This window comes from Mandrillus leucophaeus, unplaced genomic scaffold, assembly GCF_000951045.1.
Source record: "Mandrillus leucophaeus isolate KB7577 unplaced genomic scaffold, Mleu.le_1.0 Scaffold442, whole genome shotgun sequence".
Taxonomy (NCBI): Eukaryota; Metazoa; Chordata; class Mammalia; order Primates; family Cercopithecidae; genus Mandrillus; species Mandrillus leucophaeus.
In genome coordinates this window covers 508,373-529,100 of record NW_012104721.1, presented here as the reverse complement: position 1 = coordinate 529,100, position 20,728 = coordinate 508,373, and the positions used below count along the sequence as shown (strand labels likewise).

Here is a 20,728-nt window from a genome sequence, read left to right as displayed (position 1 = left end):
GGAAGGAAGGAAGGAAGGAAGGAAGGAAGGAAGGAAGGAAGGAAGGAAGGAAGGAAGGAAGGAAGGAGGCACCGTAGTGCTTAAGTCCTCAGACATGTCTCCTGGTGCTGGGGACCAGGGCTTCTGACATTCTCTCAGGTCAGTATTTGCAGGTCATCCACCTTCGACTTCAACACATGTGACCAGAAACCTTCCCAAGGCGGCCATCCACTTTGGTGTCCCTCTGATGGCCGTGGCTGACCGCTGCTGCTGCTGTGTGTCCTCGGTGACATCCAGCCTTGGCAGCCTGTGGATTTCTGCCATTCTCCTGGCATGAAATCACTCGTTCTTGTTGTTTTAATTTGCATTTCTTCAGTTACCCCGGCAGTGGAGCATCTTTTCATACACTTGTTGACCATTCTACTTTATTCTGTGGATTGCCTTTAATTTCTGTAATGGGTTGAATTGTGTCCCCCTGAAAACACACGGAAGTCCTAACCCCCTAGGTTCTCTGACTGTGAGCTTATTTGAAATAGGGTCTTTACCGAAGACCAAGTAAGCTGTGGTTATGCGGGTGTGCGCTAATCTAGTATGACTTGTGTCCTATTAGAAAACATGGGAAATCTGGATACAATGACAGACACATATGGCAGGAAGAAGATGTGAAGACATAAGAGCATCATCGACAAGCCATGGAACGCCAGAAGCCACCAGCAGCTGAGAGATAGGCCTGCACAGACGCTCCCCATAGCCCTCAGAAGGAGCCAGCCCTGCTGACACCTTGATCTCAGGCATCCAGCCTCCAGGAACGGTGAGACAATACATTTTTGTTAAGCCACCCAGTTTGTGGCCCTGTGTTATGGCAGCCCTACCAAACTAATACAATTCCCCAGGCCGTAGCCACCCGCTGCCCTGCTTTACATGGGTTTAGATATTTGCCACAGCCATGTTTCTTCTGCTTTATCTATGATCAACCTGAAAGTTTTTAAAGATTCCTCTGGACATTTAAAGAGAGGTCCTGAGATCCACTGGGCCTCGGGCACCTGTCCTGTACGCCTGTTGTCCTGAGGCACTGCACAAGCACCACACAATGACAGTCCAAGCAGAGACCAGAGCTGGGGAGGCCAGGTCAGCCCAGACCTGCCAGTAAGAAGCTGAGGGTTCCAGAGGCTGGGAAGGGTAGGGAGAAGGTAGGGGCTGCAGAGATCTGCTAAGGATACAAAATTACAGCCAGGAAGGAGGAGTAAGTTCCAGCACTATGGTCACCTAGACCGCTATAGGGTGACTGCAGTTAACAATAATACACTACAGAGTTTCAAACAACATCCACATATTGGATGTCCCCAGCACAAAAAAATGATAAATGTTTGATGATGAAGGCTAAGCACCCTTAGCTCATCACTCTACACGACACGTGTCAAAACTTCACTATGTACCCCATGAATATGTACAATTACTGTCAATTCAACAACAACAACAAATATATATATAAAGTTGGAGGGTTGGCTGCCCCCAAATCGGTTCAGGAAGCCAGGAGAAAGAGCCCCATCTTACATGTGCCTACATACAAGAGGGAGAAGCTTGTCGGCCGAGTTACCATCCAAAACCTTTTGGCTCGGCGGTGTTTGGGGAGGATGAAAGAATAAAGCTGCAGATCTTTTCATGACTCCTGCACCTCCTGCTCTCTTCTTCAACAGTCGTGCCAACCCCCCACTCCCACTTTACACTGAGGGAAAGTGGGTTGAGAGGTGGAGGGATCTGCCCAGGGCCATGTGGCTGGCAGGTGGCAGAGCAGGGACTCGGGTCCCTGGCACTGGCACTGCCGCCAGTGCCTGGAGGGTTCACAAGCAGCTGGGGTCTGTGGTGCTGGAGGGAAGGTGGTCGCACTGAGTGTTGAGAGAGCAAATGGGTGTCCACTTCTGCTGCTCTCCTGTCAGTGTGGACTCTGTGGCTCTAACTGCGCCGAGGGTTTCCAGTCACTGTGCGCTCAAGAGTGACAGTCATTAAATCAGCATCGCCAGCATCTCCACATACTCCAGCCTTCAAGCTTCTTCTGACTCCCTCTGGCAGCTCAGCCGGAATCTGCATCGTGTGTGAGGCTGCCCCTCTCTCACCTTGAGGCTGGAAAGAGCTCTGAGGGCAAAGTGGGTCCCTCCTTTCCTTGAGCACAATCAGTCCTCAGATCTGTGCAAGGGACGGAAGGCACTTGGGAAACCTGGCAGGTCCGGAAGCACAGTGCGCACTTACCCAGCGGCAGCCGCTTAAAGGAAGATCCCAGACACCCGAAATGTCAGCCTTAGCAGAGACACTCTAAGTGATTTCAGTTAGAGACCTGTCGGAAATGCTGCTGCTGGTAGCCTCCATCTTTCCATTCTCCCTGTGGTGGCCCAAAAAGCCAGGTGGCCGGTTTGGCTAGAATGAGGCGTAAAGTCAGAGCCAACAGGTTCTGAGTGAGTTCGGGGCCAACCCCTGCAACTTTCCCATATCCAGTTCCAGCGTTCAGAGACCCTCTTCGCCTGGGAATGTGTGCAGGCTTTCCAGACCGGGTTCCTCTAGAGAGGCAGGACTCACGGAAATGCTGGCCAGCAGTGTGGAGCACGTCCAGGTTGCCCAGATCCTCAGGTCACGTTTCTGAATAGCTCAACTCTATGTAAACAAGGTACCAGCTTTCTTTAACCAGAACTGTCTACACGTGTTTTCCATTATTAGCTTTAGTTTTTTAAGAAAAACTGACATTTGAGAAACAGGTCATGGCTGAGAACATGACCGGTGAAGCATCTCACCTGCCCCCACGTTAGCAACTGTTGCCAGGGAAGTAGTTGTGAGAGCACGGCCAGTAGTGGATGCCCACCTGCGCCCAGGACCCCCCGAACTTAATTCAGATGAGGCAGGAATCCATGTGCACGCTAAGCACTGTTTACAGGCAAAACAGATGTGTCCCACATTAGAGTTTTCAAATGAATGGAGATGTTGCTGAGATTAATAACACGGAAAATAATTTAAAATTCCTACTGCTGCTCATTTGTAGTTGTTTTTGTCATTATGTAATCTCTCAAGGAATATGTTAAAAATACAACCGCTATCATATTTTTTGACATTAAACAGAATCCCCGTATCATAGAAGGGATGAAACCCCTCTATCCTTCCTTCCTCACTGAGCTGCAGTGTCCGAGGTGGACAAAACCCTGGGAGAGACGATGGTCTCTGCATAGCAGCAGAGGCACCAGCATGTCGCCATCCCGCCTGGCCATCCTCCGGGGACTACTGGAGACAGCTGGGGCGAGGGCTAGAGGAGGAGTGAAGAAAAGGCATTTGACCACTAAGACCACCCAGTGCTAGTCGACCCAGATGTCCCGTTCTCCCTGCTGCTTCACTGCACCCCACACCCTCAATCTGACTCTGAGCTCCGCTGGAAAGGCCTTCCCTGTGCTGGAAAAGTGGAGGGCAGGACCCACGGCCTCCGACGCCCACCTCAGGAAGGCGGAGGATGGAGAGAGGGTCCATCCGCCAACTCAAGGTTAGCAGAGAAGACACTTTCCCTCTAGACACGCCTGGAGGGAACCAAACGGGAACAGTGATTGCTCGGTAGGCTGCTCAGAGGTGTCCGTAAGTCAGTGTCTAGAACAGTGCCTGGCACACACTATTTTATGAATGAGCCAACCAAATCTAAACAAATTCTCAGGAGAAACCAGCACCAGCAGGTTAGAGTCAGACAGAGGAACTCATGAAGCTGGGTGACCCAGGGCTGGGCCATCCATGGCCCTGGGGCTCCTGGAGAAACCCGAGGAGGACAGCCCCAGCCAGCGCCAACCCACTAGAAACGAGTAGTCTGAGGAGACCTTCCTCCGTTCCCTCTCTCGTTCTTCCGACTGGCACTGTCATCTTTCGTAACTTCAAATTCTTTTGAAGGCTCACTCTTAGTTTTTACTCCATATTATGCAGCAAATTGCTGGAAAATATTATAAAACTGTTTACTGGCCAGGTGTGGTGGCTCATGCCTGTAATCCCAACACTTTGGGAGACTAAGGCGGGCGGATCACTTGAGGCCAGTACAAGACCAGCCTGGCATGGTGAAACCCCGTCTCCAAACTGTCACCCACGGGGCACACTCCACAAGTGAACATTCATATTTAAGAGGGTCACACTCCAGAAGCAGCCTATGGAAACAGGGCACACAGGCAAGGACTCCCTCCCTTTCATTTATCGTGGCACGTTTCTGAACCAAAAACCAGGGCAGACAGTCTAACAAAAACTAACCTTCAACGTCAGGATTATTCCAAGACCTGCAGTCACCAGTACTATCCTTTCCTCAAAACAACCCAAGATGCCAACAGGCACTTCCACACCCATGTTGCACAGTGTGGCCGCATCAAAGTCTCCCATTCTTTTTTTCCCGTTATTTCAGCTTTGTGACCCCATACTGGCTAAAGACCAGACATGAATGAGTGCATGCAGGCATATCGGAGACAAATAATCAGACTTCCTTTCTGCGTCACGTGGTGTGTGGCAGTCTCCTCCTCCCCACACGCGGGTGCGTGGCCACAACTGCCTGAATGCCAGCTGCTTTCCCACGGTCCAGCCCTAAGATTGGTAGGAACCAGTTCGAAATCATTTTGTGCACTTCTCCCTACTACAGGAAGACCTCTGGTTCAATAAATCCATTCGGCACTAAGTAAAAATTTTAAACCTGGTTTTCCTCTTAAAGTTACTGATCTACCCTGACTGAACTCAGAAACTCTGCCAAAAAAAAAAAAACAAAAAACTATTGAGCTAAATTATTATACACCCATTGAAAATTTGAGTATTGAGTATATGAAGTGATTAAATGCTCATCTAGTAGAAGATTTTGAGGCATCTACTGTATATTCTTTAAAGTAACAATAGACCATAAGGGCCTTCCTTCCGAGAGCCAATCATGTAGTGTGTTAATTCGCAACATGAACTACCTCTCAGCACCCAGGTAGTCAGGGCTGTGCGCCATCTTTCCTAAACTAGGGGGAAAGGGTTGGCCAAGCTAATTTTCTAAAAAAAAAAAAAGAAAAAAAAAAACCAGACTGCATTACAGAAATCAGATTTAAATTACTTAAAGAAAAAATTGTTTTGAGGACCTCCAGGTGCTTAGCAAGGCTACTGCTTTACTGACAATTGACACCCTAATGACAAATAAAGCAGAGTTCCTACGGGACCGGGAAAAAACAGTACTGAGAGCCTATTTCATTGATCTGAGTTATAAAACTGCACTTCTTTTCAAATAGTCTCATCTTCAAATTCTGCAAAAAATTCAGAACTAAGCTGTCTACTGAGCTTCACTGTAACATCCCTCACATCTAGATGCAATCCCCTGGCTATAAAATCATATTTCACCCAGAAGTGTTCGTCTGTGGAGTGTGCAGTGTGGAAGCCTGAAAAGAAAGTGGGGGGAAGGGGGTTCAATCATTCCATTCATCACTGAAGTGGCATCTCTTCTCCCAAACTCCTGAGTTGATGATTCAAATAATGCCTCCAGAGAATTCAAAAGCACCCTCCCCCGGCACCCCAAGTTTCATGCACCTTTCCTTTGTACGACGGCTTCCAAACCAGATGGTAATGGTGACTCTTACCTACTCTTTAAATTCAATTAAAATCACCACCCCCAGTGGTCATCACGCATCACATCTCTCTATTATTAGGCACCAAATACTGTATGCCTGGAGCTTGGTCTGCCCTCCAAGCTGCCTGACTCTCCTTCACAGCCTCAGTCACCCCAGGTGAGTATGGAATATAAAGGATTCACACACAATTGACTCATTAACGTTTATTCAGTTGACCTGAAGTTGATCATCACAGTTCTCAGTATTTTTTTTTTACTATGGTGAAGTACTATATACATAAAATTCACCACTTTTCAGTGACAGTAAGTACACTGGTATGTTGTGCTGCCAACCACACCATCCATCTCCAGAACTGTGTCCTCTTCCCAAACTCTGCACTCATTGAACACCCACCTCCCATTTCCTCCTCCTTGCAGCCCCTGGAACCACCATTCTATCTTCCAGGACTTTCACTGCTCTAGGAACCTCATGTCGGTGGAATCATCCAACATTTGTCTTTCCGTGACTGGCTTACACAAGGTCCATCTATGTGGTGGCACGGGTCCGGATCTCCTTCCTTTTTAAGGCTGAGTAATATTCCGCTGTCGTACAGACCACATGTGATTTCTCCATTCGTCTGGTGAGGGACGCCTGGTGGTTTCCACCTTTTGGCTATTGTGAATAGTGCCGCTATGAACGTGGGTGTGCAAGTGTCTGTTCAAGTCTCTGCTTTCAGTCATTTCGTGCGTATAAGTGGAACTGCTGCATCATATGATAATTCTGTTTAATTTTCAACACACCATTGGTAGTAAAGGAGGTGGGAAGTACAGGATGCATTTTTCATTTCACGTTTGGCCCTCTCTACTAGAGAAAAACAAAAGGTTTCCAAAAGGATGGATCTCGTCCACAATAATAACTGAAATTGTAAGCCTTTGTGAAAACAGCCCAAGTGGTTCATGAGAGAAATGAATTTTCATGAATAATGTAAACACTGGACATAAAAGTTACATCAACAAAGAATATCCACCACCCAGCTCACTAAATCCAGCAAACTTGGGCACACAAGGGGCCCACTGCAGTCAGTGATGTTGTAATCAACAGTGAGCATTTTGGAGACTTATAAGCTACATATTTGTGGTTCTCATTTCTCACTGTGAACCTTTAAAAATTGTTTCAAGTCATCGGAGGATGGCTAATGTTAACAACAGCAATACATATTGACCATCTGTATAACATTGGTGTACAGTGTCACGAAGTGCTTTGCATATACATTATGTTAATAGATCCTCTTCAATCTGCAACTCCTTTTTTAAAAAAAAAGTAAGAGTTTTGCTCTGTCACCCAGGCTGGCATGCAGTGGCACAATCTCAGCTCACTGCAACCTCTGCCTCCTGGTTCAAGTGATTCTCCTGCCTCAGCCTCCCAAGTAGTTGGGATTATAGGTGTGCGCCACTACGCCCAGCTAATTTGTATATTTTTAGTAGAGACGGGGTTTCACCATGTTGATCAGGCTGGTCTCGAACTCCTGACCTCAGGTGATCTGCCTGCCTCGGCCTCCCAAAGTTCTGGGACGTGAGCCACCGTGCCCAGCCATGCAACTTCTCTTTAATGGCCAGAAAGTGCATTTCTCGAATGATGAAACTAAAACCCGGGGGGTCCTCATCTGTGCAGGCAGGTGAGCACACTTACACACCCGGCCCTCAAGCAGTCACTTACTCCACTCTCCATTTTCAACCCAGTTTCATTCGGAACAAGGAGGGGACAAAAGGGTGGGAGGAGAGGCTTTTCTGTGGAGTGACTTTACAAGTTACTGAGAGATGAAACAAAAGCATTCATTTTCTATTAAATGTGGAAGATCTCCCAATCTCTAATTGGTCCTGCACTCTAAGGCAACTTACAGAGGAGGGACTCAAGTAAAATTTCCATGGAGGGAAGTGGTCAAATAGCTGAGGTCAAACCCTCCAGACTCCAACTGCGGCCAAGTGCTTTTATTTCCCTTGTAATTTTCTTTAAGAATAAATGTTAAACCTAAAACATACCCCCTTTTGGAGGCGATCTTGGCAGCTGGACTGAGTGGGAAGAAAAAGCACCTTGTACTCCCCGAATCAGCAGCCAAACTATGCACCATTGTCTAGAGGCGGTCACATGACAGCCATCACCTGAAACTTGGTTACTTCCAATCCATGAGGGAAACAATCACTAGTGTGCCTTAACCCTTCCAGCTCCCACGGGCAGCCATGCGGCAGCTGCTCTCAGCAGCCCTCTCTCCCCTTCCAGTCCCCGCTTAGGAGAAACTGTACAGGGCACAAATCTGATTGGGACAAGGTGGCGTTTGGGGAGAAGGGAAGGATGAGAAGGAAAATCACTGCTGTCCCTTCTAAGCAAAGACTACCTCTCCCAGCACTTGCTGTCTCGCAGCTTAAATTAATTACAGCTGAAAATACAGGGTTGCCATCTGGTTTGAAAAAGCAAGGATAAGGGAATAAAATGAAAGGGTTCTTGGTACTAACCTCACTTTAATCATTGCCAAAGAGCATGAAGACAGCCCAGCGTCCTCCCACAAGAAAGCCTTGGGCCTCACAAACTTGGCAAGCAGTCCCAGGCACAAAACTGGATGGGCGGGCGCCTGTCAGAATAAAAGTCCCCCCTGAAACGAGGGTTGCGAGGTAAGGGGCCTGCTTGCCCCCTGCACTGCAAGGAAAGTTTCCTATGGGTCCTGGGGTAGGTCAGGAACTCCTGGGAGGGTTTATTTACAGAAGGTGCCTTGCCAAAACGCTACACGCATCATTACAGTTCCATTTGGTAAGAAAATAGATTTGCTGTCAGAATTACAGCATGCGATTTCCTCTTCCTTTGTTTCTCCATCTTCCATAACATAAGGCTTTTATAAAACTCCAAAATAAGGCTAAAGAAAACACAGGAGAGGAAGGTTGCTGCAGAAGTGGAGGCGCTCCGAAGGCAAGATGCATGCAACTCCACAGCAGGGCCGCAGCCGGCCCCTCAGAGAAGGAATGCCAGAAATCCCCTGTTCTCCTGTGCTGCAGCCGCAACTATAGTCTCACTCCTGCACTGCAGGAAGCAACTTCCTTCTGCCTCCCTTCCACCGGCAGAATCTTAGGTGAGAGGCTTTTCTCTTAGGACTCAGGCTGCCACAGATGCAGACTCCAGGCACTGGACAAGCGAAGGTGCCGCAACCATTCTAGGTTTGTCTTGGTGAACTTACAGGGTGGGTGCAAGAAGTTGCCAAGTCTGCAGATGTCTTAGCCACATGTCAGCATCAAGTAGTCCAGAGAAGTGAAGCATCAGATTTTCAGCCCAATTTAAATTTCCACCTGCCCACTACCTGAGTTCTTTTATACCCAGGTCAGTTTTGCAAACAAGACCCTGATATACCCAGGCCCAGCTGCTTTCAGAAGGTAACACCAATGGAAGCACCATGGTATTTATAAGAATAAACTCTGATCAACCAGATACAGTATTTTATAAACCAGAGGTTCAAATTATAAAAGACAAGATAAAAGCAGATTATGAAAATAGCATTTCTGTTCTGGTGAAAAACACATCTTCAACCCAAAAATGATGTGAAAATTGTCTTCCAAATCCTGCCCTGACAGAATCACTGTCTATAGCAACAGTGTCCATAACATTCCAAATCTCAGGAGTGTAACTTTCTAGTAAATGGTACATCTGTCAAGCCACAGGAAACATCTGGTAAAATGGTTAAATAAAAGCAGAATTTAAACTTTTCTGGTTTCAGAGCTTACTAATGGTACTCAACAAGAGACTATCAAATTCTCTAAAAGCTCAGCGTGAGAGTGAAAAATATCCTGGAGAGGACCAGCTGAGAGAAAGAGGACAAAAAAAGAAGACAACCCGGGAAGGAGTGACTCTCGTCATGATGACGATGCCCCCATTCCAGGCGTGCCTCTGGGAGACAGCGGCCACAGCCCCCTCAGCTCCGCCAAGGATGGCCACATTCCTGCCCATCACCATGGCAGAAACCTTCTCCGGCCGAGTTAACTTCCTCTCCACCCAGGGCTGACCCCACAAGCATACTCATGTCTCCCCAGCGCCCCCAACCCAGGAGGCCCTCAGGAGAGGTTTGGGGGGATGGACTGACGAAGCGATGACGCACAAACAATAAGCTTCCCTCCGTTCCACGGCAGACATGTATTAAACACATACGATCATTCTACCATCACGACACACCCTGGCCAGGTGTTAACGCAATACATTTCAGTCCTTTCCAGAACATTTGACAAGGCTTTTCCATTAAATAAAAGATTTAATGATTTGACCACATCCAAATTTTAAAAATCTATATTTCAAAAACACGGTAAATAATGCTGAAAAGCAAATAACATTACTTATTTTCCCAACGCATTTGACAGAGCATCCTTAATATGAAGAGTCGTAACATATCAAGAGAAAGAAGATGAATATTCTAATTTACAAAAAAAGACAGGTACAAACATCACAGTCACAGAAGAAGAAATGCAAATGGCCAATAAGGATATGAAAAGATCATTCAAGTTCCCTAGTAGCAGGAAAAAAAAAAAAAACCAACCAACCAACCAACCAAACAACAAAATAAATGTTTCTCCCTAAGAAACTTGCAAGTATTATTACATAAATGAATAAACGGTAGCAGTCACCTGTGGATGATGCCGAAAGAGAGACAAATGCATACAGTTGCTGGTGGGGACAGATCAGCACACCGTACGGAGTGAAGCTGGCAGAACACACCCGTGAAAACAGAAATGGAAGACCTCTGATCCAGAAATTCCACTTCTATAAAAGTGAGAATATATGAGATGGGAGAAGGATGGAGATATTCGAAGTTCTGCAAAAGACAGTGAAACAATGTAAACAACCCAAATATCTGTATTTGTTAACAACTTCTTTTGGTTACAAGCAACAGAAAACAAACCTAGCTTAAGGAAAAAGGGGCAACTTACTGGAAAGATACTGTGATATTTCTTGGAAATGAAAAAATGCTGAACAACCAATCCTTGAAAAGAAGAAAAAAATAAAAAATGAAGTGGACCCAGGCATCTGGGCTTCAGGAGGCGGAAGGCGCCCAGGATGGGTCCATGTGCAGCCTCTCACCAGAGCCTGCCTTCTGTCCTCTCCCAGCACCCAGGGATCCACCACCACCACTGGCTCCAAGTATCACAACCTGGTCACCTTCCTAGGTCCTACATACATACCATCCTCCAATCACAGCTCCATTAAGGAGTTATTCACATCAAGTCAAAATCCCAAGAACATTTTTATTATAAATCAAACATGCTGCTAAAAACTAGAACATGCCCCAACACACACTTAAATGCTACCAGTTTTCACGGTCAAGAGACTTCACTGGGCTGGGCACGGTGGCTTATGTCTGTTATCCTAGCACTTTGGGAGGCTGAGGCGGGCAGATCACTTGAGGTCAGGAGTTCGACACCACCCTGGCCAACACAGTGAAACCCAGTCTCTACTAAAAATACAAAAATTAGCCTCACGTGGTGGCACATCCCTATAGTCCCAGCTACTTAGGAGGCTAAGGCAGGAGAATTGATTGAACCTAGGAGGGAGAGGTTGCAATGAACCAAGATAGTGCACACTGCACTCCAGCCTAGGTGACAGAGTGAGATTCCGTCTCAAAAAAAAAAAAGAGAGAGAGAGAGAGAGAGACTTCACGGGAGCCTTGAATGAATTATTTATAAGTAAAAAACTGAGGGATCTCCCAAGAGAGAAATCTATTGCTGGCTTCTCTCAGATTTGTAGGTTTAAGGAGAAAAAGGGACAGGGGAATGTTCCACCTCTGCCATGAATAAGATACTGGATTTTTTTAAAAAGTAAAACTGCTAGAATTGTTGGCTAGACAGAGATGAGCCTTTGGGGCAGGAATCAAATTTTACAAAAAGGTGATTTATCTTAGAGCAGGCGTGAAGTGTTTAATTTATTCCATGTATCTCGCCATCTTGCATTCCAAATCTTCTGCCTCCTCCAACAGTTCTCTCACTTCCCTTGTCCCCTCTTTCTGAATGCACCCCTCCCACCACAGAGGAACCACATGTATCCTAAATCGCTCCTTTATCATATACATCACCCCTCCCAGTGCTGATGGAGAGGCAGCCCCCTGCTGTTGGTCTCTTCTTCAAAGAGAAGCCCTGAGGAGCTGACACTCCAGAGCAGTGTCTGGGTCCCCTCTTCCCTCCCATGAAAGCCCCCAACCCTTCCCCTGCAAAGTGGGACGACTCCTAAAGATTGCTAGAAAATACAATGACTAAATACGATGTGATTCATTACTGAATCTTGAATTAAAAAGAATGTAAAATGATTTTTTAAAAAATCTTATAGTTTCTTATAGGAAGGGCATTGCTGAATATGAAAAGACGATGTGAGATCATATCACTGTCTGCACACATACGAAAGAAAAAGCAAATACGGGCAAACGTTAACAACTGATGAATGCAGGGAAGGGTATGTGAGTGTCCACTGTGCTAGTCCTTCAACGTTTCTGTAGGTCTAAACTTTTTCCAGAATAAAAAGTATCTATGGTGAGGAAACGGTGCAGGAAGGATAGAAAGAGGAGATTATCACCAAATTTGGCTGGAATATGTAGAATGATGTGACTTAAAGAACAGGTAATACAGTATACACGGCCCTCCATATCCTCAAGTTCTACATCCACAGATTCAACCAATCATGGACGGAAAATGTACTCAGGCCTCTGATGGTACAGACTTTTTTCTTGCTATTATTCCTTAAACAATACAGTATAACAACTATTTTCACAGCATTTACATTGTATTAGGTATAAGTAATCTACAAGTGACTTAAGTACACGAGAGGATTTGCATAGGTTATCTGCAAATACTATGCCATTTTATATGAGGGCCTTGAACATCCTTAGATTTCTGTATCCCCTAGGGTCTTGGAACCAATCTCCCAAGGATATCCAGGGATGGCTGTACATGACAATCACTTTGTCAGGAGCCCTCGAATAGTCTTCCCCAAGAATTGGCATGGGGATACCAGGAGGAGCCTGTGTAATGCAGAGAGGCCCGACATGCATGAAAAGATGCCATGGGCAACAAATATGTTAGTTTCAAATATTAGCTTCAAAATGAAAGTCACACGGGAAGTTGGAGAATCCAAATTGCTTGCCCTGAATTGCATGAGACCTGCTTCTCACACAGACAACTCTGTGTAGCTTGCCGAAAGTAGAGAAATAATAGCAGGGATTTAAATAAATTATTTTGAAATTAAACCATGGCTAATGGCCAAAGAGACTTTCAAGGAAAGGCCAAGGGGCCATCTTCTGAGTAATAATACTGGGAGAGGGAGTTTGGGAGCAGATCATCAAGTCCTCGATGGTCATCCTAAAGAAACTGTATCTTATTTCATAGTCCAAAGGGAACTAGAGCCACAATCCACTGAAAAACTCAGCCAAGTCCTCCAGTGAGGTTCTAGAGAAATCCCTGCTGATGAAGGAGCTGCATGGCTCAGGCGCCTTTCCGCAATGCCTCTCCTACCAAGCATAGCCATGGTGGAGAATCAGCTCCTAGGTGACATGGAGTGTCTGTGTTTCTATCACTGGATGTAATTTGCTCAAAAGCCAACGGCCTAAGACAAAATGATGTGGTGTCAATCAAAACCAACACACAGAGGATGACAGCTATTAGTGATACAAGCACAAAGCTGTCACACAAAAATAAAATAAACACAACAACAAATCTACTAGAAAACAGCTGAAAAACACCTTGGCTTTGAGGACTTTTTGGAAGAATTTGAAAAATACCAGAACTAGTACATACTTGGGCTGAGATGTGTTTGCTTCCCTAGCACAGTATGAGCGAACCTGCACTTTGGGTCAATTTCCACCCAAAAGAAATGTCTGGTCATCTCTCTGCCTTGTCAGACTCAACCCAAATGCACTGAATTCCTCACTTCCCTATACCCCACTTTATGTTCACACTTGGACTGGAGCCAGATGCATGAGCAAGAAATACAGAGGAGTGAAAAAAATCATTCCATCCACACAAGAAACCCGGGGGGCTTCTCACTGAGAGTCAACACTGGGATGAGATCACTTGCCGTGAAAGCAGCATCACGGGCAGGGCTGGTGCTAGCGACTGCACTTCGTGCATGTGTGCACTTTCGCTTTTCTGTTTTCAAGAGCTCAGCAGGGAAAGGAGAGCGGTGGGGCTCTGTTCTGGCACATGTGGAAGTAAACACCAAGGCTACAAGGGAGAAAATGGAAGTCCACTAAGTGGTGCCACTCAGGGTTTATATGGGTTTAAAAGTGATTCTTAACATCTGTCCAAAGGGAAGAACGTTTTCACAGAGCTCTCCTCGTGACTCCTTTTTCATTCACACATTTACTTAGCACCTAGTTGGTGTCAAGCACTGGGAGGGTATAGTGCTACAGACTTGAGCAAATTCAGCCCCTGGTCTGGTGGAACTTGTAGACTAGGGAAGGGGACAGACAGCTGGACACCCAATTGTAGCAAAGTGTCATCATTTTACACAAAGCAGTATTCACCTTGAAGCAGGAGGAAGTGCCACTTGCCAGAGGAGGTGGCTTTCAGAACCACGCTGGAGGATGAAGTGAGTGTGCAGGCCCCCAGTTGGGCTGCAGCCCAGGGGGTCCTACTGGCAAGACGCCCACGGAGATGGGCCTGGGCAGTGTCACCCTGTGACGGACTGGGAGCCGTGGAAGGATCCAAGCAGAGATGAATACTTCAGAAACCACCTTCTGACACTGAGCACCAGTAAGACCAGTCAGGAGGGCGCTGCCATGCAAATGGAGGTCTAAACTACAACCCCAGCCAGGGCCTACTGGGAAGTTAGCAGGCTGATCCGCCAGCAATGACAGGAGGAAGGAGGAGGCAGCGTCCCAGGCAAATGGAAAGAGACTTGTACCAGTCATGAATAGAAGGACATAAGACAAGGAGCAGACTTGGTGAAGTGCTGGAAGAAGAACAGGGCAGCGGATGCCAATTCCAGTGAGGTGGTGCTGGATTTAGGGCACACATACAACACCCAGTGAGAGGGTGGATCTATGGGGTGTGAAGTCTTGGTCTAGGCTAGAGGCAAAGATTTGGGACTCCACCTATCATGGCAAGTCCAGCCACGGGTTCACGTGTGACTTGGTTAGAAGGGTCTGTGCAGGCAGAATGCCCGAGCGCTGGAGAATATCACTAATGACGAGTCTCTGGAAGATCCTGAGGAATGGCCACAGAGGTGAGAGGGGACCAAAGAAAGCCAGGAAAGGGCCACAGGAAGCAGGGGAAGAGAGCCCTGCAGGAAAGAGGAAGCCAAGTAAGACAAGGGACTGCACTCTTGCCTGAACCTGGCAACCAGCAGTCACTCCTGAATGCAGGAGGAGGATTCAATAGAACTGTTGGTATGGATAACAGCACTGGACTAGGGAGTGGATATAAAGATCAGGTCATCTCTCTAGAAATAGCTATGGAGGCGGGGAGAGGTAGGGATGGAAGATAAGCAGGCATGGGGTCAGAGGAGGACAGAACTTCAAGTTGCCCCAATTTCTCTGGCCTCAGTGAATTTCTCTGAAAGTCCCAAGCATTAAAGATGGCACCCAGCAGCCCCAAGTCAAGGAATTAAACACCATTTCATGTTCACACTTAAGCTTTACAGCACCAGAGCTTTGCAAGTCTGCAAGTTTGTGATAAGAGAATTTTGAATCCAAATAAAATGCTCCTTTTGTTAGGCAATAGTTATAGGGCAAGTGTGCTCCAAGGAATATTAAAAATAGGTCTTATGAAAGGGGGATGAAGGATTCTGTCTTAGCTTGAGCTGCCATCACAAAATGCTGTGGATTTCGTGGCTTAAATAGATGTTTGTTTTCTCACGGTCCCGGAGGCTGGCAGCCTGAGATTCGGATGCCAGCATGGTCGGTGTCTGGTGAGGGCGCTTTTCCCGGCCTAGAGACAGCCGCCTTCTTGCTGTGTCCTTATGTGGTCGGGAGACAGCGAGCGGGATCACTGTTTCTTCTTATAAGGGCACTAATCCTAACAGACCAGAGCCTGCCTTCATGACCTCATCAAACCCTCATCACCTCCCAAAGGCTTCATCTCTAAAGAGCATCATATCGGGGGGGTTGAGGCTTCAATACATGAATTTTGAGGAGACACCACTCAGTCCACAGCAGATTCAACGGCCAACTCCATTTGAGAAGCTCCGCTGACCAGTGTTTCTGTACGTAAGACTTCTCGAAGCCTGAAAGGTGCTAGCATGTAGGAGCAGAGCCGGGAGACGGAGTCTGGGACCTGCCGAACTTTGACCAGGGAACACTTTCATTTCCCTCAGAGTATCTTGAGAGAAGAGCATTTTAAGACAATCTGAGCAGTGGCGAGGGGTGTCACTCCAGGTGTCAGAGGCAGCTGAGGAAATGACTCCTCACAAGTTAGAAAACTCATAACCATCCCTGGTTGGGTTCAGTGACATGGAAATTTAGGGATGCCGCAAGATTTCAGCTCTCAGAGGTGCTTCTACATTGACCTGACCTAACAGGAGTTGGTTTGTCCTTTCTACTTGGCCGTGGCCCGGTTTCTGGAGCTTGTTTCTGTGTAGATTCATTAGCTGCATGATTCTGAGGTCTCTTCAAGAAGAAAGGCAAGTGGTAGTATAAGAAGCTGGAGGAGAGGGCAGCAGCAACAGTTGCTTCCTTCTATTCTGCAGTACATGTTGCCTCTGCTGGGGCTGGAAGGCTTGGATCCAGAACTCAGATCCCTTGTCTGGCACAGTTTCTAGCTACTGCCAGACCCAGAACATTACTGCAACATTAAGCCCTCTAATTATGCTTTGGAGACAATCGGTGAAGAAATCTCAAAATGAAGACAGTGTGTGTGTGTGTGTGTGTTTTAACCCAGAGAAACAGCAAAATGGATAGAGAGCAAGACCTGCCGTTTATTAAGCAAAAACTACACCAGATACAGAATGTGGAGCTTGTAAACCACCTTGCTATGTTCCAGCGGCATGTGACACAGGCAAGTAATTGCTTTATAAGCAAGAAATTAGAGGAAAATAAAAAAACCATCAATAGCCACACCTAGCCAAATTTGTCAGCACTTGTCTTCCCAGTCTTCAATCAAATCGATTAATGTAGATTTGGGACAGCACTTCGTATACATTCAGGACAAACTGGCTTTGTGTCACAATAAGAGGTCTATGAAGGTCATAGGCAATGTCGAGGTTAACCCTCTAGCTACAGATAAAAACTGCTGCTACATATGTACCCAGAGCAGAAGCATCTTCACGAAGACAGCATTCCAAAAAGCCCGCTTAGAGAACAGGAAAACAGCCGCCTCCTGGGTTGTTTTGTTTCCTTACGTTTTGAATACCCTCGCATCATGTTACAAGGTGACTCTGCACAGACCAATGCACATTCTGTCACATACCCCACACGTCCTCTAATAGGAATTCCTCTTTGAGAAAAAAGTCCTTTCAAGGTTTTTGTCCCACTTTGATAAACTTCATGGCACAGATTAGAACCACAGAGGCTAAAGCCTCCAGTGCAGCCTAGAACAGCCTTTGTTCTGCTTCTCTGACTCCTGCCCCCCTTGGCATTTCTTCATTCTGTGTCGTTGTTTGGCCAGAAAAATGCCAGCAGCAAGATGGGGAACTGCCTTCCCAGCTCTCTGCAAAGACTCTTAAGGCAGAAGCGAGGCCTGCTGGGAGAAGGCTGATGTCAGCTCTTAAGAGCACAGCTCCCCGCTCTGGATAAGGAGGCCTTTGTTTTCAGCTCAACTGTGAAAATGAGAAAATGCCTCTAGCCTGACAAACAAGAAACCCACGCAACACAGGTCAGGCCTGTGACCTTTACTTAAAGGTACCACACTCCATTAGCAAAACACTTCCACGGAATCTGCAGATGCAAGAGTGGCCCCCAGAGAAGAGCAGCTCTGCTTCTGCCTCAGGCAAGCCAGGTTACAACTCTAAAGTGTGAGGGGTCCGGCAAACCTCACAGAGAATCAGTTCCTAGGTGACGATACTCCCTAACGTGAATGGAAACACACACAACTGATACACATGGGGCGAGGTGGAGGGGGGTGTTAACAAAATTAAAAATCCCAAGGTAACAACAATATTGCAGTTTCTACATTAGTAACTTAGGACAACTACATTTATGGCCATAAAATACCCCCTTAACCCTGGAATGCCTTTGGGAATACTTGTAAAATAGTGTATGAAAGTAAAGAATATACAATTTCAGCACTGACCCTACCAAGTTTAGACTATGCCAAGGAGGCGTGGCAGAAAGAACGAGCAGATAGTTTGAAGGATGCCATTCCGTAGGCTTTGATTTATGAAATCTGGAGGGGAAAAAAAACACACGTCTTCAAATGCTTAAAGCAAATTATAAAATGCTCCACTCTGAATCTTTTAGGCTAAGGTTACTATTGGCTTGGGCCACTAACTTAAAATTGGGCCACAGATTTTAAACAAGAATTAAAACAATCTAAAAAGCAGCCTCCCGAGCATAAAGAAACCCCTTGTTTGTTCCTGTGGGACTCTCACCTGTACAAAGACTCATTTCAGGCCTCTTGGGAGCAGCTGGACAGCACTCCCCCTTCCACAATCCCTGAGGGAACCCTGGTGAGGCTGTGCGGACCCGGAGTGTGCCGAACCACTAACGTCCCGGGGTCTCCACCCCTTCACTTCCCTCCATCCTCCTTTGTGCATGCTAAAATGAACAGTCCCCACCTCCCAAATATCCTCAGTAGTGTGTGGTTTGAGAGTGCTTAAGCTGCATCGTCCCAAACTATCAGGCATTAGGGTCCAGGATCGAATGATTCATCGCAGTTGGATACGTGTGCTATTAACATAAATATCACATGGTGGCTGATAGCACTGGCACTAGGATCAGACAGCCTGACTTTTGAATCCTGGCTCTGGTATTTACCAGTGTGTGTGGCCCTGAACAAGCTACAGAACTCTCAGTGTTACCATCTGTAAAGAAGGGATAACGATAGTCTCCACCTCACAGAACTGTGAGGATGCAACGATCATGCCCATGAAGTACACAGCACAGTGCCAGCGCACAAGGGCTCACACACTGCTATTATTAACAAGCCCTGAAACAAAAGCCCTCCCAATTCTCTGGATGCTGAGAATCAGGACCTATCGTCATTCTCCATGATGAAAAGTTCGGCTCTCTCTAAGGCTAATGTAGACATGAACACAATAACACGTTTTGCCTATAAATACACATTACTGTTTACAATGTCCCAGTTGCTAGCAGGATCAAGGGACTAAAATAACTTCAGCTTTTCAATTTCCTCTGGGTTCAGTTTTAACCCAAAATGAGGAATTGCTTCCTTCACTCTCAGGGAACTTGTGAAATAGTCTCTTGGTAACTGGTCCATATACATCCAAACTAAAGGCTCTAAAGACATAGAAGCAACAGCTGCCAAAGAGGGTATGATCATGTTGCCAAAGATTTTACGTCCAGATACCAAAAACTACAGATACTGCAGAACATTTGAGGTGTCATATATATAATCAACTCTTCTGCAAAAAATAAACAAAATCCAGGGAAAACCCCCAATTCCATTTTAGCCAATCATCAATTTCTTCTTCTTACTGAGTTTCTATTATATGCCCAGCACTTGATTTCAAAGGCTTCCTCCAACCTTTTGTCAAGCTGAATGAATTCGTGGTTTTGAGTTTGTTTTTCCCTCTTTTTCTCTTCACCCCTATGGTGAGAAAAGTGAAGTAACAGGGCCAGGAAAAAATAAAACAAAACAAAACAGCAGATGAACAATGAAGGATGAAAGCACCACACAAGCAAAGGAAGAGGGAGGGAAGAGGAGGAAAGGAGCTGGAGAGCCCGAGTCTGGAATACACACCCAAGGGCACAACAAAATCGGGACATCGGACTCCAGCAAACACTTCAAAGGAAGCATCATAGAAGCAAAGACAACAAGGGGCCCATCTCACACCAGGACGGTGTTTCAAAGGCGCCCCATCAGCGAGGGGAGGCTGCGTTTTCTTTCACTGGGCCCTTCCTCGTTCATTATGGGTTGCTCAGTGGGTCTGTGGCAAACGCAGCTGGAGAGAGCACAAGGCTAGTGACCACGGCTTTGATCCCAGTGTGAGCCTGGGGGCTCTGTCCTATTCTGTGGTCGGGGGCAAATACGCTGTAAATGTATTCCGCTGATGAAAGAGGGGATGCCTGCTCCAACAGGAATGTGGGCTCAAACAGCACTTCCCCTTGAGACAGGGTCCAATTCAAGTCAACATGAAATTATTTAGCACCTAACACATGCCAGACAGACTGGTCAAGTGTCATCTTAAACATATGATGTGCACCTCTAAAGCTGCCTGTAATTCCCCAGGTGGGATGTAGCTATGGCATCATCAAATGATCACCGGTGTTGGTGTCACACACAGCAGGTCCCAGCTGCCAACACCTTAGACACATTATCCTCTCACAACCTCAATTTTTGCTTTTATAAAATCAATCTGATGTAGACAAAAAGACAGAGCTAGACAGACAGATGTAGAAATGTGCCTACCTAGTTTAAAGGGTCACAATTATTGTGAGAGTTAAATGAGATAATATATTTCAAGTGTCCAATATAGGGCCGGTCCAAAGTAAGCACTCAACGAAGGTTCCCTTCCTCACAGGTGACTGATCGAACAGTTCAACAGCACGTCCCACTCTAAGTCTACACACACACAGGTGACAACCTCTTCACTTCAGCACAGAGCCCTCTCCAGGTTCTACCCGCCAAGCAGCCTAGAATGACTCTCACAACCGGTATGAATTTACCATACTGTGGCACTGCACCCATTGATTGCCTTCAAGAGTTTTAATTCTATTACAAATACACAAGATATTACAAATGCACAAGGTCATCTACTGCAGCATTGTTAGTATTGTAAAGTACTGGAAATTGCCAAAATGTCCAAACATAGGGGACTGGTTGGATGAGCTTCAGTGCATGCAGGCAATGGAGTGCCACGCAGCTGAAACCCAGAGTGAGGAGCTGGTAGGAAAAAATTTCCACAATGTGTCACTGAAAAACATGAAGGCGGCCAGGCATGGTGGCTCACTCCTGTAATCCCAGTACTTTGGGAGGCCAAGGCAGGTGGATCACCTGAGAGACCAGCCTGACCAACATGGAGAAACCCCATCTCTACTAAAAATACAAAAT

At 46.4% G+C, this 20,728-nt stretch overlaps 1 protein-coding gene across 4 annotated transcripts in view; it reads right to left on the bottom strand.

The window, feature by feature from the left end:
• VGLL4 (vestigial-like family member 4) overlaps window positions 1-20,728 on the bottom strand; it is a 156,090-nt gene that overhangs the window by 17,661 nt on the left and 117,701 nt on the right. The window contains exon 1 of one of the 4 annotated variants that reach the window (XM_011994116.1): window positions 8,060-8,159. The exons of the other annotated variants lie outside the window; for them this stretch is intronic. Coding sequence (XP_011849506.1) covers window positions 8,060-8,073 — 14 coding nt within the window. The 5' untranslated portion in view covers window positions 8,074-8,159. Of the gene's footprint in view, window positions 1-8,059; window positions 8,160-20,728 lie in introns of those variants that run through there. 4 annotated transcript variants of the gene reach the window in all.